The following is a 17,542-nucleotide window of genomic DNA, read 5'->3' as shown; positions in this document are numbered from 1 at the left end:
GTGGATTGATCTATAATTATTACTATGTAAAATTATGTATATTTTAGACTTCAAAACTGTTTGATATGCTGGAACCATTGTGGTTTTTGCATATGTATAAATGTGTGTACATTTGTGTATTGAATGTGACAGGATTGAGAATTAATACACATTTATTTCCAGTCAAATACTACATTCATTTCTTTTACTTGATTAGTTGGGGAAAGAGTTGAAAAAATGGTTTGAACGATTCAGTGCTTTTTAAAAAAAATTATGCACAGTTAAAAATATTTAGCATTTGAAATGAAATAATATATATTTGTATGGAATTTAATCTGGAATAATACACATATACATTTTACTACAAGTAATATTAGATGCCTTTTAAAAAAATCTAAATGTTTTGCAAACTTGTCATGTTCCTATAATTTTCTGGCAGTTCTCTGTGGTACAGTTTATAGAAAAGACCTGTGTACACAGCTGGAAATTCCCTCATAGTCAGATCGATCTTATCAAACCCTTCATGGTATCCATACAGAAGTAGTCTAGCAATGTTGCTGGTGATTGGAGTTGTTTCTTTGGACTTGGCAAGGTCAGTTAGGTCCATCCACTCACACTTCAGGCACTCCTGCTGGCAGAAACTAATGTTGAAAGAAGAAGGTTCCAAGCGGCAGATAATATACATATCTGACTTTCCAAAGGCTCCAGGGTGTTTATGTTGCTGTCTTATGCTTAGAAGAGACCTGAATTCTGATTTTATGCCTGTCTCTTCAAAAACTTCTCGAACTGCTGTGCTCCCTGAATGAAAGAGAGCTTTTTATTATGATTTAGAAAACAAAGGTACTGTAGTTAAATTGCAACAAAAGCATGCAAGCTGCCAGGCTTTTCCAAACTCTACATCTAGCTAAGTGGTACAAAAATTTAGAGAATTGGGAAGAATCTACAATCTGAAAACCAGGTTTAGTGTTGTGACCATGAATCAGATCTGCAATTAAATTCACTTTCAAGACAGAGAAGAATGGGTCTCTGTTGGGTAGATAGGTTTCAGATTAAAGCCACCTCTGCAGGCTAGGATGAAGAGACAAAAGCTGTTCTCTGAAGACAAAAAGACAAGCTGGGAATTTGTCCCTTGTCTTTGGTAAAACATCAAAATTCTTTAACTGCTACCAAACAGAAGCACCGAGTAACAGGGCAATCTTTTCCCCAGTAAAACTGGGTGTTAAATTAACATGATACACTGTAATATAGTCACTGCTAATCTGTCCTTCCCTGACTCCTGGATCTTATAATCAGCCCCGCTTCCTTTGTATCTGGATCAAAGCTCCTATTGAATATATATATATATATACTCTAAAATCACTGGTACAGATATACTAATGAAAATGGTACATATCTGAAGAGAGCCATGAGGCTCTATGTTGTTCCATCTGAAATTACCTAATTTGTACCAAACAACTTTCTATGTAGCGTTTCTGAGGTGCAGAAATAATCCTGCTTGAGACTGCTTTAACTGCCCTGGCTCAATGCTAGGGAATTCTGGGAACTGTAGTTTTGTGAGGCATTTAGCCTTCTCTGTCAAAAAGCTCTGGTGCCACAATAAACTACAATTCCCAGGATTCCCTAGCACTGAGTCAGGGCAGTTAAAGCGGTCTCAAATTGGATTATTTCTGCAGTGTGGTTTGTATCTATGTTTCGTAAAATTTAAGTTGTTTATTAAACAGCGTTGACCTAGAAAACACATCATCATGATTTTCCAGCTTTTTGAATAAAATTTTCATAATTTTACACCTTTTGGTTCCACAGTCTTGCTGAGAAGTAAATTTCAGCTATCTTTTATATATATAAAAAATTGAAAACAGTACCACCACTTTGGAATCACATAATTTATGTAAGATTGAATTGGTGGAAATAATTACAGTTCATCTTAGAATACATTCATCATTGGGGTGAGTAGAAGCAGCCAGTATATAACAAACATCTGGCTTAAGCTGTACAAATATTCAAAACACCACAAATATATTGAACCGGGGTATTTTTGCTATGTGCATGTGGCCCTGGAAATTAAAGTGGCAGCTTTTCTGAGTTGTTTACCAAGGTGACAGATATCTGACAAAACTTGAGTCTGAGGCTATTTAAATCATATAAAATCTAATGTATTTTTATAACAAGCCACAAAATTGCAACAACAATGAAATGAACCAGGCTCTTCATTTCAAAGAAATTTAAACTATGACCACTTTGTGGGTTTCTGTATTATCTGTTTGAAGGGAATTGCTCAAGACTTCAATGCAAAGTTGAATCCTTCAGTTTAGATTTACAGGTACCAAACCACATTTTGACTTTGTCTGTTCACACCTATTTATACACTATTGAAAATCAGTATGGAACTTGTCCAGGCCACTTGTTTGGACTTCTGCGCCAGGGCCATCTTTACATCACAGTAAGTTCTATTGAACTGAACAAGAGTTACCTTTGACTAGACATGTATGATATCGCTCTGCTCATGTAATTGTTCCAAAGACAAGCACTTACCAATATCTTCTCCTGGTTCAGACAATCCCCCTGGAAATTTCCATACATTTGTTGTCTGAAATGGAAATAAAAATAACCAATGCATTAATATTTTTCCATCTACAATGAACTAGAAATACAGTTCCTACATTTGTTGACTAATTCTTACTTATTGCTGTTTGTTTTTCTAATGTGATTACCAAAGACAATTACATGTCTGTAACAGTATATTCCAAGAAGACATCTACTGATTTGTCTAATGACTATTAGACGGTTTATACTTGCACCATTGCTGCTCATTAACTAGGTAAATAGTAAAAGGGACATTATTAAGGAAGCTGCTATAAATAGTTGTATTATATGGCCACTATCCTGTACACAGTTAGGCATGCTTAATTCTATGGGCTTAAGTGCACCTAACTCTGTGCTGGACTGGAGCCTGTGTAATCTAATGTTTAATCACATATATTCTAGTTCAGTGTTTTGTTTTTACAAAAAAAAAAATCAGTCCATATTATAAACAGAGATTATGATTGTAGTACTGTTCTATACTGCACTGGCTATAAAGTTTTCCTTTGTGTCTGTAATAACCAATATGTGCAAATGTGTCTTTCCCCCCCGTCATGTGGCTAAAAAATAAAAATGAGATTCCTCTGTGTTGTCTGATGGATCGCTTGTTCTATTAATTCAGAGTAAATATGAATAGAAGCATGTGATTGCTTTTATTAGTTGCCAAATATTTCTTACCAGAACAATCATGTGCACTGAATGTATTTCATCTGCACAATGTATGGCATGTACCTTGAAATGTTTCAGTTTTAAGGAAGAAAAAGAAGAGACTAGACTGGCTTGAATTAGGGAATCACATGTCCCTTGAAAAAGCAGCTTCCAGCTCACTCAAGGAGAAAATTCCTTTGGTTTGTGCACAAAATATTTTGACTAGAAACTTGTTCTTGCAAAGTGTGTTCAAGGCTACACTATATGCATATTTACCTAGGAGTCACTACTACTGAATTCAGTGGAGCATGCTTTTGAGTATGACATGGAAATAAGTAAATATGTACTAGGTTGCAAAGTTAAGAGAGGGGAAGACTTTCTGCAGACAGTGGGTTGGATCCACACTTGGTAAGCTACAACATAAGTGCCACTAATGTGAATTAGGCCATGGCTAACATTTACTATTGATTTAACTGGGACCAAAGCACTACTGTTTAAGTCTAGGTCCTGCCCAAAATCTTTTGTGGGCCAGGCTTAGAGCAGGGGCAGCCGGTGAGGGTCATGGCTCCTGCCTCAACATGTGGGCAGGAAGTATGGAGGAAGGGGGGATTAGGATGATTTTTGTTTCTGTCAGTGACACTGTCTGTAGTGGAAGGGTCCCATTTCCTCCTGTCCTATTTGCTCTTTTTGTGCAATGACTCTGGCAATTGGTATCTATTGCAGCAATGTTATGGATTACTCTAGGTCAGGAGTGGGCAGTGTATGGCCTCCTGTTAGAATCATAGAGTTGGAAGTGACCTCAAGCATAATCAAGTCCAACCCCCTGCCATGCAGGATTAATGCTGTTGTTAGACAGCAGCTCCCAACAGCTGTACTGGAAATCCAACAATATCTGGAACATCAGAAATTGTCCACTCCATCCATAAATGATCTATCTTGGTCAATACTGCTGCCACTCCCTACTCAGGCCAAACTTCCACAATGCAATGAAGCTTTTGCTATACCAGGCTGCCTATTGTGCAACGAGTGAAACAAAGAAGGCCCCAATTCCGTACTGTCACATGAAGTGACAGAAAATATATTTTATTTCATGTGTTTTAGTCATTATTTTCAGTCAATGGAGTCTGTACAATACTTCAGTTATCCTTAGTAATGAAAAAAATAAGCAGAACTAGAGGATTTCACAGGAAGCAGCCATAATTTCTCCAGATCCTGCCACTCTTTCACTGCAGATCCAATGACATCTTGGATATCATTTCAGGCAGTTCTTCTCCAATTATATGAATGTGTGAGTTAACAGCACCATATTTGTGACTACTGGCCACATTTTTTTCTTTTTTCCCTTGAACTCATTAGAAAGCAGCCGCCAATGTTTCTGGGACCAACACCAGTCCAGGGACCACCACTTTGAGTGGCATTGATTTAAGGCACTGAGGCTTTAAACGCTCAAAGCAAACCAATGCAGGATAGGCCATCATACAAATGCATTCTGGCTTTAAACTTTCAATATACTTGGCTACATCTCTGGAATATAAAAACACACACAGATGGGGAGGTAAAGAGAGAGAGAGAGAATCTGCATCTAAAAGTAGCTGTTGGCAAATTTTAAGTGAAATTTGTAAAAAGGCAACAAGCCAACTCCTTAACAAGTACAATATGGTTTTCTAGGAACCCAACTGCTGTCTTCAGAAGTATATTTGAGGAATAGGCTATTTTTGCATCTATTACAGTAATAGTCTCCATCACCCATTAGATGTTATTTTTCAAAATTGGGGAGCATGGCTTTTCCTGTGCTGGAAACTTTATGTGTAGCCAATTTCTGTGCTAAACCTATATATTAAAGTGGTAATTCATCACTGGTGTTAAATATACTGTGTGAACCAGTGGACCTAAAAACACTTAATTCTGCCTTCCATATAATTTTTTCAAACAATGGTGTGTGTTATTTACAAAATCCTAATGTATTTGTAGCACTAATGCAGTAATTATCTATGTACCTTTGCTCTGTCAGCAATGCATCTCTATTGCTTCAGTGTAATGGATTAGATTAGCCCTGGTGACGCAGTGGTTAAATATCTGTACTGCAGCCATTCGCTCATAAACCGCAAGGTTGCGAGTTCAATACCACCCAAGGGCTCAAGATCAACTCAGGCTTGCATCTTTCCAAGGTCACTAAAATGAGTACCCAGCTTATTGGGAGCAACTATCTTACACTTTGTAAACCGCTTAGGGAGTGCTTAAGTGCACTGATTAGTGGTATAGAAATGTACTTGATATTGCTATTTCTCTTGGCCAAGAGTGGATAACGTGTGTTCTCTGCAGTTCCCACCAGCTTATTGATTCACAAATTCAATTTAGCTATTCTATTTAACTTTTCACATTTATGGATAGATGGAACCTAGGGAAAAGTGCTCTCTCATGTTCCCTCAGGCAAGCACTTTCTTCTAAGCTTTGAGGTACCAGATAAGGACAGATAGTGATATAGCTCCAGGTACCAGTAGTCTTGTACTCACAAATGAAGTATTGGGGGAGGCAGGTAGAGAAACCATCACCATCACCTTCCTTATTACCAACGCTTTATGTATGAGCTTTTCCCCCATCATGGTACTAACTTGCTCATGGTTACTGATTTTACCTGGATTCACCTAACATACACCACCTTGCAGAAAGTGTTCATCTTGCTTTGATGTTTCCACATTTTACGCAATAATACAGAACTGAAATGGATTTAACTGACATTGGGGCAGTACAAACGGGCGGCTCCGTGCTGCCCATCTTTGCCCCACATGTGTGCTGCAGCACTGTCTAAAAGGAGCCGCAGTCCTATGACAGCTCTTCTGCCCAGAGCTGTTTGGGTGCTCGAGCACCCTTACATCACAAGGCTGCGCCCTGTGTGGATGGGGCTGCAGCCTTGTGACATAATGGCACCAATAGTAGGGCTCAGTGCATATGGATGCTGCGCCATATCGAGCCCTACTATCACCACAAACGACCTGTCTGTACTGGGCCATTGTTACCTTTTGCTGGAATTTAATTAGTGTATATCATTAATTGAATCTTTTTCGTAGGGAGCCCACTATGCCTGCCCTTTTCTATTGAACTATGGAATGGGATGTGACTGGATTGAAATTCCCATCTTTTTCTCTTTGGAGCCCTATTTTTATTTAAAAAGGGGGTATTTTTACCATTGATTGGTGAGTTTCCTCGATGGGCAATGTAACAGTACCACTGAGTGACCTAACAATCAGTGGAGAGCAGTAGAGTTACCAGTGATTTTTATTCCTGCAGCTATTGTGTTGCATCTCTTGACAGTTGAGCATAGTTTAAAACTACATTGCATTCGCTTTAGCCCTGGTGTAGCTGTCCCCCAATATAGTAAAATCACTGTGTTAAATTTAGAATGGTAAGCCAGATACAGCACATTTACGGGTATTTTACTCATTCATGCCTTAAATCATCTACTATTCAGTATGGGGTGTACAAGAGTCAAGTTTCTCTGCCAGTTTTGGTTGCCTGTCTGTGTCTGCTAAAACTTTTAATGAATTCTTTTCAAGTAAATTACAGCAGACGCCCAGTAGCTTATTTTTAAAACCTCAATGTAGCCTGCTTTTTCCAAAAAAACCCAAAAACAAACCAATCTAAAAGAAATAAGGCTGTGCCACGCAGCTTAATCATTTAAGGCTTGGATTTTAAAGCTTCCATCCTGTTATAACAACTCTTAAAATTCTGTCTGCAGGAATAGTCAGTAGGGGCTGCTTTTGCAAAATACTCAAAGGTACATACAAGACATGTTTAACATTTTCCACTTTGTTCAAAGGAATGTACTAGGTAACAAGTGTGCATGGTACTTCACCTTTAATTGTCATTTGTTATACATTAACAAATGATTGGATTTCAGTCTAGCGAACAGCAAATACCAATGCTTCTATGGAAATGGGAAACCAAAACCTACTCAACCTCTGATTTAAACAATATTATAGGGGCTTGAGGACCAAGAAAAATATGAACAGAATCCTTTAGTAAAGCATTCAGTTAGGTTATGTATAATCTTTAGAACTGTCTAAAATTAAATCTGAGTGTAGAAATAGTGTATATAAGTATTATTGCACACCATAGCTATCTTCACTAATCTCAAACTTAAATTGACAAAACAGCATATACTTAAAATTGACAAAACACCACTAACATAAATGACCTATACATGAAACAAGTTTGTCATATCAACTTGTAGACAAACGGCCACAATTTTTCACATTATTATGTTATATAATAATAAAAGTAACAGATTTCTTAATACAACCTAGTGCATTCATGTCGAAGAAATGCTGGTGTGGCACTGTTATGAAGACTGTTGTGTAAGAACAAGTGAAAGTTTTTCCACATCACATTCTAGGCACAGAAATGCCTTAAGATGTACAAAGTGATGAGACTGTGAAATTCCTTGCAATGATAGAAACACACCACTAGAGTTCAATTGTCTCTTCTCACAAAAGGACCTTGCACTGCGGCAGGATCATAGATGGGCACCTCTGGATCCAAACCAAAGTATTAATTTCTTCAAAATAATGTGGTAAACTTACTTTATTCTTATCTTGCACAACCAATACTCTGCCAGAATGGACATCTAATACAGCACCTGTTGGGGAAAGAATGTATAATTTATTGACTGATTTAATGGAGAAACTAAAATAAATTATTTTTACACTCAACACTTTGGGGGAGAGAAAAGAAATTAGGATGACATTTTAAAAATGCAACAGATTATACCATCCCTCATCTAAGGCTGCATCTCTACTGAAGAAATATGACACTTTAACTGCCATAGCTCAATGCTATGCAATTCTGGGAACTAGTTGTGGCCCCAAGATGCACTGTCAGAGAAGGTTAAATGTCTTACAAAATGACAAATCCCAGAATTCCAGAGTATTGAGCTAAGGCAGTTAAAGTAGTGTCAACCTGGATTATTTCTGCAGTGTGGATGCAGCCTCAGAAGAGTGTAGTACTTCTACTGGCTCAGATGTTTCTTTCACAATTATGTGGTCTGTGATCTACAAATCATACAGCTTAGTGGGATCCACTCCACTCCAAATTAAAAGATACCAGATCGAGGTCAAAGCTGACTTGATAGCAATAACAGCATTTGTTTTTATCACTGGCTTCTACAGGCTGCCAGCAGACATTCATCCCGTGTTTTTCTGCATTATTGTCTGTATTCGCTTTTTGGAAGACTATGGTTGTAACAATTGTATAGGGATACAACCTAGACTACCAGGCTAAAGTATTTCCACATGGAGGAAAGATGAAAGAATATGTTTTATGACTGAAAACACTCCCCCCTCTTAATAAAGTAATCACACTTCTGTGTGTGGGAGGAATGTTTTACAAATGAAACAACAATCCTGAAGTAAAGTTCATTCCTTAGGAAATTAGTCAGAAGTCTCTGAGTCCATGTCATACAATGTGTATGACTTCATCCTTCCGGTACATGGTTGGCAGTGTGCTACTTGGTACAGAATTATGTTTAGGAGGCCAACAGAGGCTCAGATTAGTTTGGAATTATACAAACAGCAGTGTATTACCTTCTGTTTTTTCAAAGACAATCCTGTATTCATTTCCAATTTATATGATATTAAATGTATGTCTACACAAAACAGGATTAAACATTATGCTAGTTTTCCTAACAAGGATTTTGTATGTAGAGGGCTTTGACTTGAGTCCACTTCTATGAGGTACCTTCAAAAATCTTCATTATGGTTGACAGTATTTTTTATTTAATTACTTACCTCTATTTATTATTTATTTATTATTTCCCTCATAAAAATCCCATGCCAGGCAACTGCAACTTGAAACCACCAATGAAATACAACCCTTCCCAATATCCCCCAAAGCTCATCTCCAAATATGTAATAAAACCAACAAACAGGAAACTCCACACTGCAGAGGCAGCTAATCTTCTGAGTAAATGGATTGGGCTTCAAGGTTAGTGAAGAACAGTTTGGCTGGAAGATTCAGGTGTTTCTCTCCTCTCCTCTCTAACAAGTTTGATAGTGCTTACTGAAAATATTAGGAAGGAGAGACATTTGGTCCTTTAAAGCTGTAAACAGCTTGGGTCCAGACTATCTGAAGGACTGTATCTGCCTATACAAGCCAGTCTGAGTGCTAAAATTGGCAGGAGAGAGCTTTCACCCAGTCCCACCACCTTCGCAAGTGTGGTTGGTGAGGACTCAGGAGACAGCCTTCTCTGTGGCTGCTCCCAGACTGTAGGACTCCCTGCCACAAGAAGGTCAGGTCGGCCTCCTCCCTGCTCTATTTCCACCGACAGCTGAAGATAGTTTTTTGTGGGGTTTTGGGGCTATGTGGCCATGTTCTACAAGAGTTTATTTACAGATGCTGGCAAAACGTCAGGACTGAACATGGCCACATAGCCCAAAAACCCCACAAAAAACTATGGATGCCGGCCAGGAAAGCCTTCGACTTCATGACAGCTGAAGACATTTTTATTTAGGTAGGCATTTGGTGGTTGAATTTTACTTGAGCTGGTTTTAATAGTGTTTTGACTTATGTTTTAATATTAATAATGTTTAGTATTATGTGGGCTAAACATTGACAGTTAGGTGAATTTGTAATTCGTTGACCAAACAAACCCAAAGGGTGCACCCCAATGCTTCATCTTCATCCTGGAGATTAATAACTAGTGCAGTGCCAGAAGTATCTGTCCTGGACCCAGTGCTATTCAACACTGTTATAAATTATTTGGATGATGGAATAGAGGTCATCCTTATCAAATTTACAGATAACATATTAGAAGGGGTAGCTGATCCCTTGGTGGACAAGAACAGAATTCAAAAGGACCTTAATAGATTAAAGACCTGGGCCAAAACTAACAAAATGAATGTTAACAGAGAGAAATGTAAGGTACTATACTTCAGCAAAACAAAATGAAAAGCACAGATATAGGATGCGTGACAGCGGGCTTGACAACAATACATGTAAAAGAGATCTAGGAGTCTTGTAGACTACAAGCTGAATATGAGTCAGCAGTGAGATGGAGCAGCTAAAAAGCCAATGTGATTCTATGCTGCATCAACAAGAACATTGTGCCTAGATAGTACCACTCTATTTTGCTTTGGTTAAACCTCACCTTGAATACCAATTCTGGGCCCCACATTTCAAGAAGGTTACTGACAAATGTATCCAGACAAGGGCAACCAAAATGCTAAAAGGTCTTAAACCAAGGCCTATGAGAAATGGCTTAGGAAGCTGAATTAGCCTGGAAAAGAGGTGATATGATACCCATGTTTAAATATTTGAATGGATGGCATATTGAAGATGGATCAAGTTTGTTTTCTGCTGCTCCAGACTAGGACATGGATTCAAACTACAGGAAAAGAGATCCCACCTAATCATTAGGAAGAACCTTTTGACAGTAAGAGCTGTTCAACAGTAGTATACGATGGCTTGGGATCTGGTGGAGTCCCATTCCTTGGAGATTTTAAACTGAGGCTGGGTGGCCATCTGTCAGGAGTGCTTTGATTATGTACTCCTGCATGGCAGAATGTTGGAGTGGACAGCCCTTGTGATCTCTTTCAACTCTACGATTTTATGGTCTAAAGGTTTCTGTTTGAGATCTTAACATCTCAAGACTTCAGTATTATATTACAAGGTTATCCCTGTACAATTTGAACATAAATTTTAATCTCTAGGTCAATAGCTACTATAGTGATGTTTGAAACCATATTTGGTATTATATTTACAGTCCAGTCCTCCTATGATTGTTTCTCTAGAGTTCATTGGGACTTAATGCCAAATAAGGATTACACAGGATCATGCTCTAATGTCACATTTTAATGCAAGTGAAAAAGTAAGGGAGGGGGAAAAATCTGGGCCTAGTCTCTTACGAAATATTAGATGAGACAAAACAGCTAACTTGGGTTCACTTGACAAAGGCACAGATAGCTTTAATGCTGTGCCAGGAAGCAGAGAATGAGAGTTAAAGTACAGCTGTGTTTCATGACTGCAAACTGGAAAAGTATTCTACTGTAAACATTATGTGATACTCCTGAAAACAGCTTTTAAGTATTGTTGAAGATAATAATTTAAATGGTTTTAATATTCCTTTGCTCAGACAGCCACAAATATTCATGAATATCTAATTCAGAAAGGTTGCTTTCTTCTCAACTACTTTAGTGTGACTCTGAAAGTTCAAGGGTGGTAGCAAAGTAATGAGTCTACAACTCTACATAGAGAAGGGGATGTGGTGGCTCAGCAGTTAAAGTGAAGGCACTGATGATTGCAAGATTGGCAGTTTGGCAGTTTGAGGCCCAAGTACCACATGATGGAGTGAGCTCCAGTCACTAGTCCCAACTTCCTCCAACCTAGCAATTCAAAAGCATGTAAAAGTGCAAGTAGGTAAATAGGTACCACTTTGGTAGGAAGGTAACAGGGTTTTGTGTAGTCTTTGACAATATTGGTTCTTCAGTTTAGTAACAAAGATGAGCACTGCCCCCGACAGTCAGACACAACATGACAACCTTGTCAAAGGGGAAACATTTATCATTTTTTTACTCTACATATAACTTTGCAACCAATTCATCTTTACACTTTGTTATTATCATAATACTGTACTTTTGGATTTATTTATTAAATTTAAATTCTGCCTTTCTGCCCCAAGTGATACTCAAGGCGGCTAAGATAAACCACAAAACAGTTTAAAAATAAGGACCTAAATCAAATTATTAGTTCTAAATGGAATAGATGCACTGAATCAGTGAAATTTTAGTATAGTGGGCCCTTGGTATCCACTGAGGGGTATATATATATATATATATATGTATGTATGTATAATAAAAGATATATATATTACTTCTATGCCACCTTTCTCCCAAAAAAGGGACCCAAGGACCACTTGAGGATACCAAAATCTGTGGATTCTCAAGTCCCATTTTAAAAAACGGCATAGTAAAATGGTGCCCGTTATATAAAATGGCAAAAATCAAGCTTTGCTTTTTGGAATTTATGTATTTTTAAATTATTTTCAAATCATGGATGCTTGAATCTATGGATAAAAAAATCTGTGGATATGGAGGGCTGACTACACTAATTTATTAAGTTCCCATTTATTTAATGGCTGTACTCTAGTTGGGACTAACAATTAGATTTACTCCAACACCATGAAAAACACAACAATCATAGAAATAAACATACTTAACCAATTAAAACCCATTCCAGCAAACACCAATTTACATGCAAAAGGCATGTAAAATGGGTTTGCCTACCAACAGGACAATAGAAGCATTGTGTAAAGTGACAATACAATACTGGAAGCAAGTAAGAACATACTGGTCTGTCTCACATTCTCATAGACAAATGCCTGCCAAATGTTTGGACTACTGTGCTTGAAATAATTAAGAATTCTGCTGCCTTCAAGAATTTAGACATCTAACAGCAGTTGCTTTTGTCATGAAGTAGTAATACAGTTTCAATAAACCCACACGTGTTTTTTTAAGGCACAAAATTTCAAACATATTTTTATCACAGTTCGTTTTTACAAAAGTAAAGCAAACATACCATGAATAAAACCAGAGTTGTTTCATACCTGTGAAACAACTGATATCACAGCATATTGACTGAAACTGCATTGTCAAGTTTTACCAGCCTAATGAACAAGAATAACTTGCAAAAACATTCTTATGGTTTCATGCCTGTAAAACTTTTATTTCAGCATGATATCTTGTGGTTTATAGTCTGTTTCTTCTGAGGAAGTGAATGTAATCTATCAAGATCATGGCGATTACAATGTTAGCTTTAAAGATATCACAGGAAACCTCCCTCCCCGTTTTTTTTAAGGTCTAGATTTTTAAAATAATTCATGGCAGAGTTTTTATCTTCCCATACAGATTGAGGATTTCTGAGAATTGTAACCAGTATCTTTTCCAAACTCTGTTCATGTTTCAATTACTGTGAGAAAACATGCTCAAACATGCCCTTGACAATGAGTCCAAAGCATTTTTTGACTTTAGTACCCTCTACTGGACCAATTATGCTACAACTGGAAGTCATTATTTTTCTGGTCTGTGGGAATTCTGAGATCTGAAATGGGTGTATTTTGAATTTTTGTCACAAATGGTAGATTTGGATAGTGGTAATCATAATTGTCCACAATGCAGAGATATTACAGCCTGGAAGAAAGCAGAAGTAAATTGACAGAACAGAAAAAAGAGGCAGAAGGAAAAGACACTGCAGATCTTCAAATGTAGTAATGTTTACATTGTTCTATCTCAGTTTTACTTAGGGTCCTGACTCTCAGGTGTCCCTCCCCCTCCCCCCCCCAATAAAGTTTAAAAGTAAAAGCTATTTCCTTTGGAGATCACCTGCTACTCCTAACTGGTGAGTGGCATAAACGGGTAGCTTGCTGCATCCTTCTCCTAGCCACAGAGTTAGTGTAGCAGAGTCTGATTCGGCATGGTGGAAGGCAAATCCTAGCTCTGCTGCTGTAGCTATAAATCTGCTCTGTAGAATAGGAACATGCAGCCAGACTGCTATGTGGCCTCCTTCTCTCCATTGCTTGATAGACTCTAGAAGTGGAAAAACACAATATATTGATTACTTTTTTAAAAAATTCAAATCTATGATGAACACTCTTTTCAAGAAAAGGCTAGCTAAATGCAGCAATAATTTGGAACAATGGCAAAATTCCCTTGCAATTTGTTTTCAGTGATTGTTTAATGTTTTCATTTTATGGATGATTACAAGCATTACAATTTTTTTACAGATTTATTTTACGTATTTTGACATCAGTTTTCAGAACTGCTTACTTAGAATAACTCAGTTGAATTAAATATCTTTAACCGCACATTCAAGTGTAAACAAAATTAGAGGGATGAGCTCTAGTGGTTTGAGCTCTAGACTACCTCCTTCACTCTGGAGGTCAGAATTTGCTTGGGCATGGAAACTCACTGGGTGCCCTTTGGGTAAGTCACGTTGTCTCAATCTCAGAAGGCAAACCCCCCTCTGAACAAATATTGCCAGGGAAACCCCACATAGGTTCCCCCTTAGGGTTGCCATAAGTTGGAAACGACTTGAAGGCACACAACAACAACTCCTAGCTCCTACCTCTGAGAGCTTTCTTGGCATGAGGCAGTTAAGAAGCCACCAAGCCATCCTTCTGCTGGCAATGAAAAGCTATGAAGCCTGCGGAAGTTCTACATGCACAAACTGATGTGAGAATCATGTACGTCTCTATGTTGTGGGACTATAAATCACAGAAACCCTAGCCAACATAGCCCAGCCAATGATAAGGAGTGCTGGGAGTTGCAATGTAAAAAACACCAGGAATCTTAAAGACCATCAAATGAGGCACTCTAGAGACACAATAGGGGCAACTTGGCATCTACTAGCTCTAAAGGATCTAGATCCACCCTTTCAGCTGCATTGGCTTGGAGCGTATGCAGATCATCTTAAGTAACCATACCTAAATTTCAATAAGAGGGCACATTTTTTTTGGGGGGGGGGCATTTCAGAAGGAGCTACTGAGGTTGTAGAGGTAGCAAGTTATAATTTACCACTTCCCCCTGACTTCATTAGAACTCCTATTTTAGGCTTCAGTCCAGTGCATACCTACCTGGAAGTCAGTCTCACAACACTCAAGAGGGGCTTATTTTTGAGCAAGTGTGCACAAAACTGCATTCTTCATGAGAGACTTAGAGGGTAATGATAAGGGAAAGGGTTTTCTAGTTGTGGGAACACTCTCCCTCTTGTTCTAACTTTTCTCATCCTTTCGGGGCCAGATTAAGATGGTCCCTACATCTCCAAGCGCTTGATAGGATACAACTAGCTGACCTGAGATGTATTCATTGGAGAAATTGTTGTTGTTGTTGTGTGCCTTCAAGTTGTTTCTGACTCACCGCGACCCTAAGGCAAACCTATCATGTGATTATCTTTGCAAGTTTCTTCAGAAAAGAATTGCCAATCGCCATCCTCTTGAGGCCAAGAGAGTGTGACTTGCCCAGGATCATCCAGGGTTTCCATGGCTGAGCTGGGTCATGGGATAAAAGCAGGATATAAATTGAATGAATGAAGCATTCTTATGTTCTGTTGTTATTAGGGATAGACATTTTTCTATCTTTCAAATACTTATTGTTGTTGACTGTCCTTGTTTTTAACTTTTATACATTTTAATACTGTAAAATACTCAATCGTTTTTTTAACCAGAAGGCATCTAAAAGTTGGAATAATAAACAATAGCATTACAACAATTATGATTGTAATAAAGTAGTGGTTTGAATGTCTGATTACGACTCTGGAGACCAAGATTCGATTCACAGCTCGACCATAAAACCAACTGGGTGACCTTGGGCAAACCACAAACACTCAGCCTTAGGGGAAGGCGATGGCAAACTTCCTCTGAACAAATTTTGCCAAGAAAACCCCACTGGCCTGGGGTTATTATAGTTTTTGCCTCTATGCACACTTATGCCCTGATGTGCACATGCAAGCTATGGTTAATTCATTTATAAGGAAAACACTTTGCAGATGCTCAGGGAATGCTCTTTCGCTTAACCATATTGTCATATGTCTGAAGGTTAGTGTTTAACCGAGTAAGGCTACAGTGGACAAAGTAATGTACACCTTGCAACTGTTTTGACTTAGCAAGGGCAGTCCCCATTAATGCTTTCTCACTTTTTCAGGTGCTTTTCAAACAGCCTCCTCTGTTAGAGATCTCTGCTGCCACAACAAACTACAATTCCCAGGATTCCATAGGATGAACCTATGACAGTTAAAGCAGTACCAAACTGGGTTATTTCTGCAGTGTGGATGCCACCCAGGGCTTTTGCAAGCCAACAAGGCATTTCAATGGAGTTAAGCTCATCAGAAAAATTCAGTTGAGTACATAATACAGTATATGTGCCGGGTGACCAGACGTCCTCTTTTTCCAGAACATGCCCCCCATTATAACCTTCTGTCCAGGAGGAATGTCACAATGTCCCCCATTTTGAGCATGGCTAAGATGCCTGGATTTAGATTTATATGAAGAGTTTTTAGCCTTTAGTTTCTAATGTCCTCTGCGTTTTCTTGAACAACGTGCATCTTGTGGTGCCTTGTCGTCCTCCTTGGCGGTTACGGCATCTGGTCACCCTGAGTATGTGTAACATAGCTGTGAATATGATCTGGTTTGACACCACTTTAACTGCCATCATGGCTCAGTGCTAGGGAATCCTGGGAATTGTAGTTTACTGTGGCACCCAAACGCTCTCTGACTGAGAAGGCTTAAATGACTCACAGAACTACAGTTCCCAGAATCCCTTAGCCTTGAGCCAGGGCAGCTAAAGAGGTCTTAAAGCAAAACACACTGCAGAAATAATCCAGGTCGAGACCACTTTAACTGCCCTGAGAACTGTAGTTCTGTTAGTTTTTTCAGTCAGAGTGGTGCCACAGTAAACTACAATTCCCAGGATTCCCTAGCACTGAGCCAGGGCAGTTAAAACATGTCTCAAACTGGATTGGTTCTGTAGTTCTGTAGAGAGACCACTGCAACTAGGGAACCCTGGGAATTGTAGTTTATGGTGTCACCAGAGCTCTCCGACAGAAGGCTGAATGTCTCTCTTTCTCTCTCACACAGAACTACAGTTCCCAGGATGCCCTAGCATTGAGCCAAGGCAGTTAAAGCGGTATCAAACTGGATTATTCCTGCAGCCTATACGTCTCACTGCATCCAATGCACTTGCCCTCTAGCCAGCGCCGGAAAGTGGCCGCGTCCAGGCTTTCGGGGGAACGAAGCTCGGAGAGGCGGAAACTCAGGCCTCCGAACCTGTCCCTGCGAGGCTCCAGCCGCCTCACTTCGGCCAAGGCGGAGGAGGAGGAGGATCCCTGGCGGAGGAGGAGGAGGGAGCAGCGGCCGCCCACACAGCCCTGAGGGGGCTCCAGGAGCCTTCTGATCACCCGTACGGCTCTCTTCGCCCCTAACATGCCGGCTGTAGAAGCAGCGGCCCCGAAACTGTGCCCTTTAAGGGATTCTGGACTTCAGCTCCCAGAATCCCAGACCATAGACCGACATGGCTGAGGCTTCTGGGAGATAGAGTCCAAAACCTCTTGGAGCAGTGGTTCCCCAAACTGTGCCCTTTAAAGTACTTTGTGGACTTCAGCTCCCACAATCCCAGGCCATTGGCGAACACGGCTGAGGCTTCTGGGAGATGGAGTCCAAAAGCCCTTGAAGAGCACAGTTTGTGATCTAGACATAGGAAAGTGAAGAGATACTCACTTCCGTTGGGAATAGGAACTAGGCCGCGTTGCGTGGCTGCTATTGTGAAAATTACACTGCAGAAATATCCCAGTTTGA

At 39.3% G+C, this 17,542-nt stretch overlaps 1 protein-coding gene across 1 annotated transcript; it reads right to left on the bottom strand.

Moving 5' to 3' along the window:
* Positions 1-368: 368 nt before the first annotated feature.
* NUDT6 (nudix hydrolase 6) lies at positions 369-17,172 on the bottom strand. The gene is made up of 5 exons (XM_089527243.1): positions 16,932-17,172; positions 13,578-13,781; positions 7,788-7,843; positions 2,512-2,566; positions 369-777 (listed from the first exon to the last, which is right to left on the bottom strand). Exons 1-5 carry the CDS (start codon positions 17,170-17,172, stop codon positions 374-376), a joined length of 960 nt encoding a protein of 319 aa, XP_089383369.1. The 3' UTR covers positions 369-373.
* Positions 17,173-17,542: the final 370 nt, after the last annotated feature.

The sequence above is a fragment of the Sceloporus occidentalis genome, unplaced genomic scaffold, assembly GCF_023333645.1.
Source record: "Sceloporus occidentalis isolate IW3139 unplaced genomic scaffold, rSceOcc1.0.p SCAF_5, whole genome shotgun sequence".
Classification (NCBI taxonomy): domain Eukaryota; kingdom Metazoa; phylum Chordata; class Lepidosauria; order Squamata; family Phrynosomatidae; genus Sceloporus; species Sceloporus occidentalis.
This window is presented reverse-complemented; position numbering and strand designations above follow the sequence as displayed.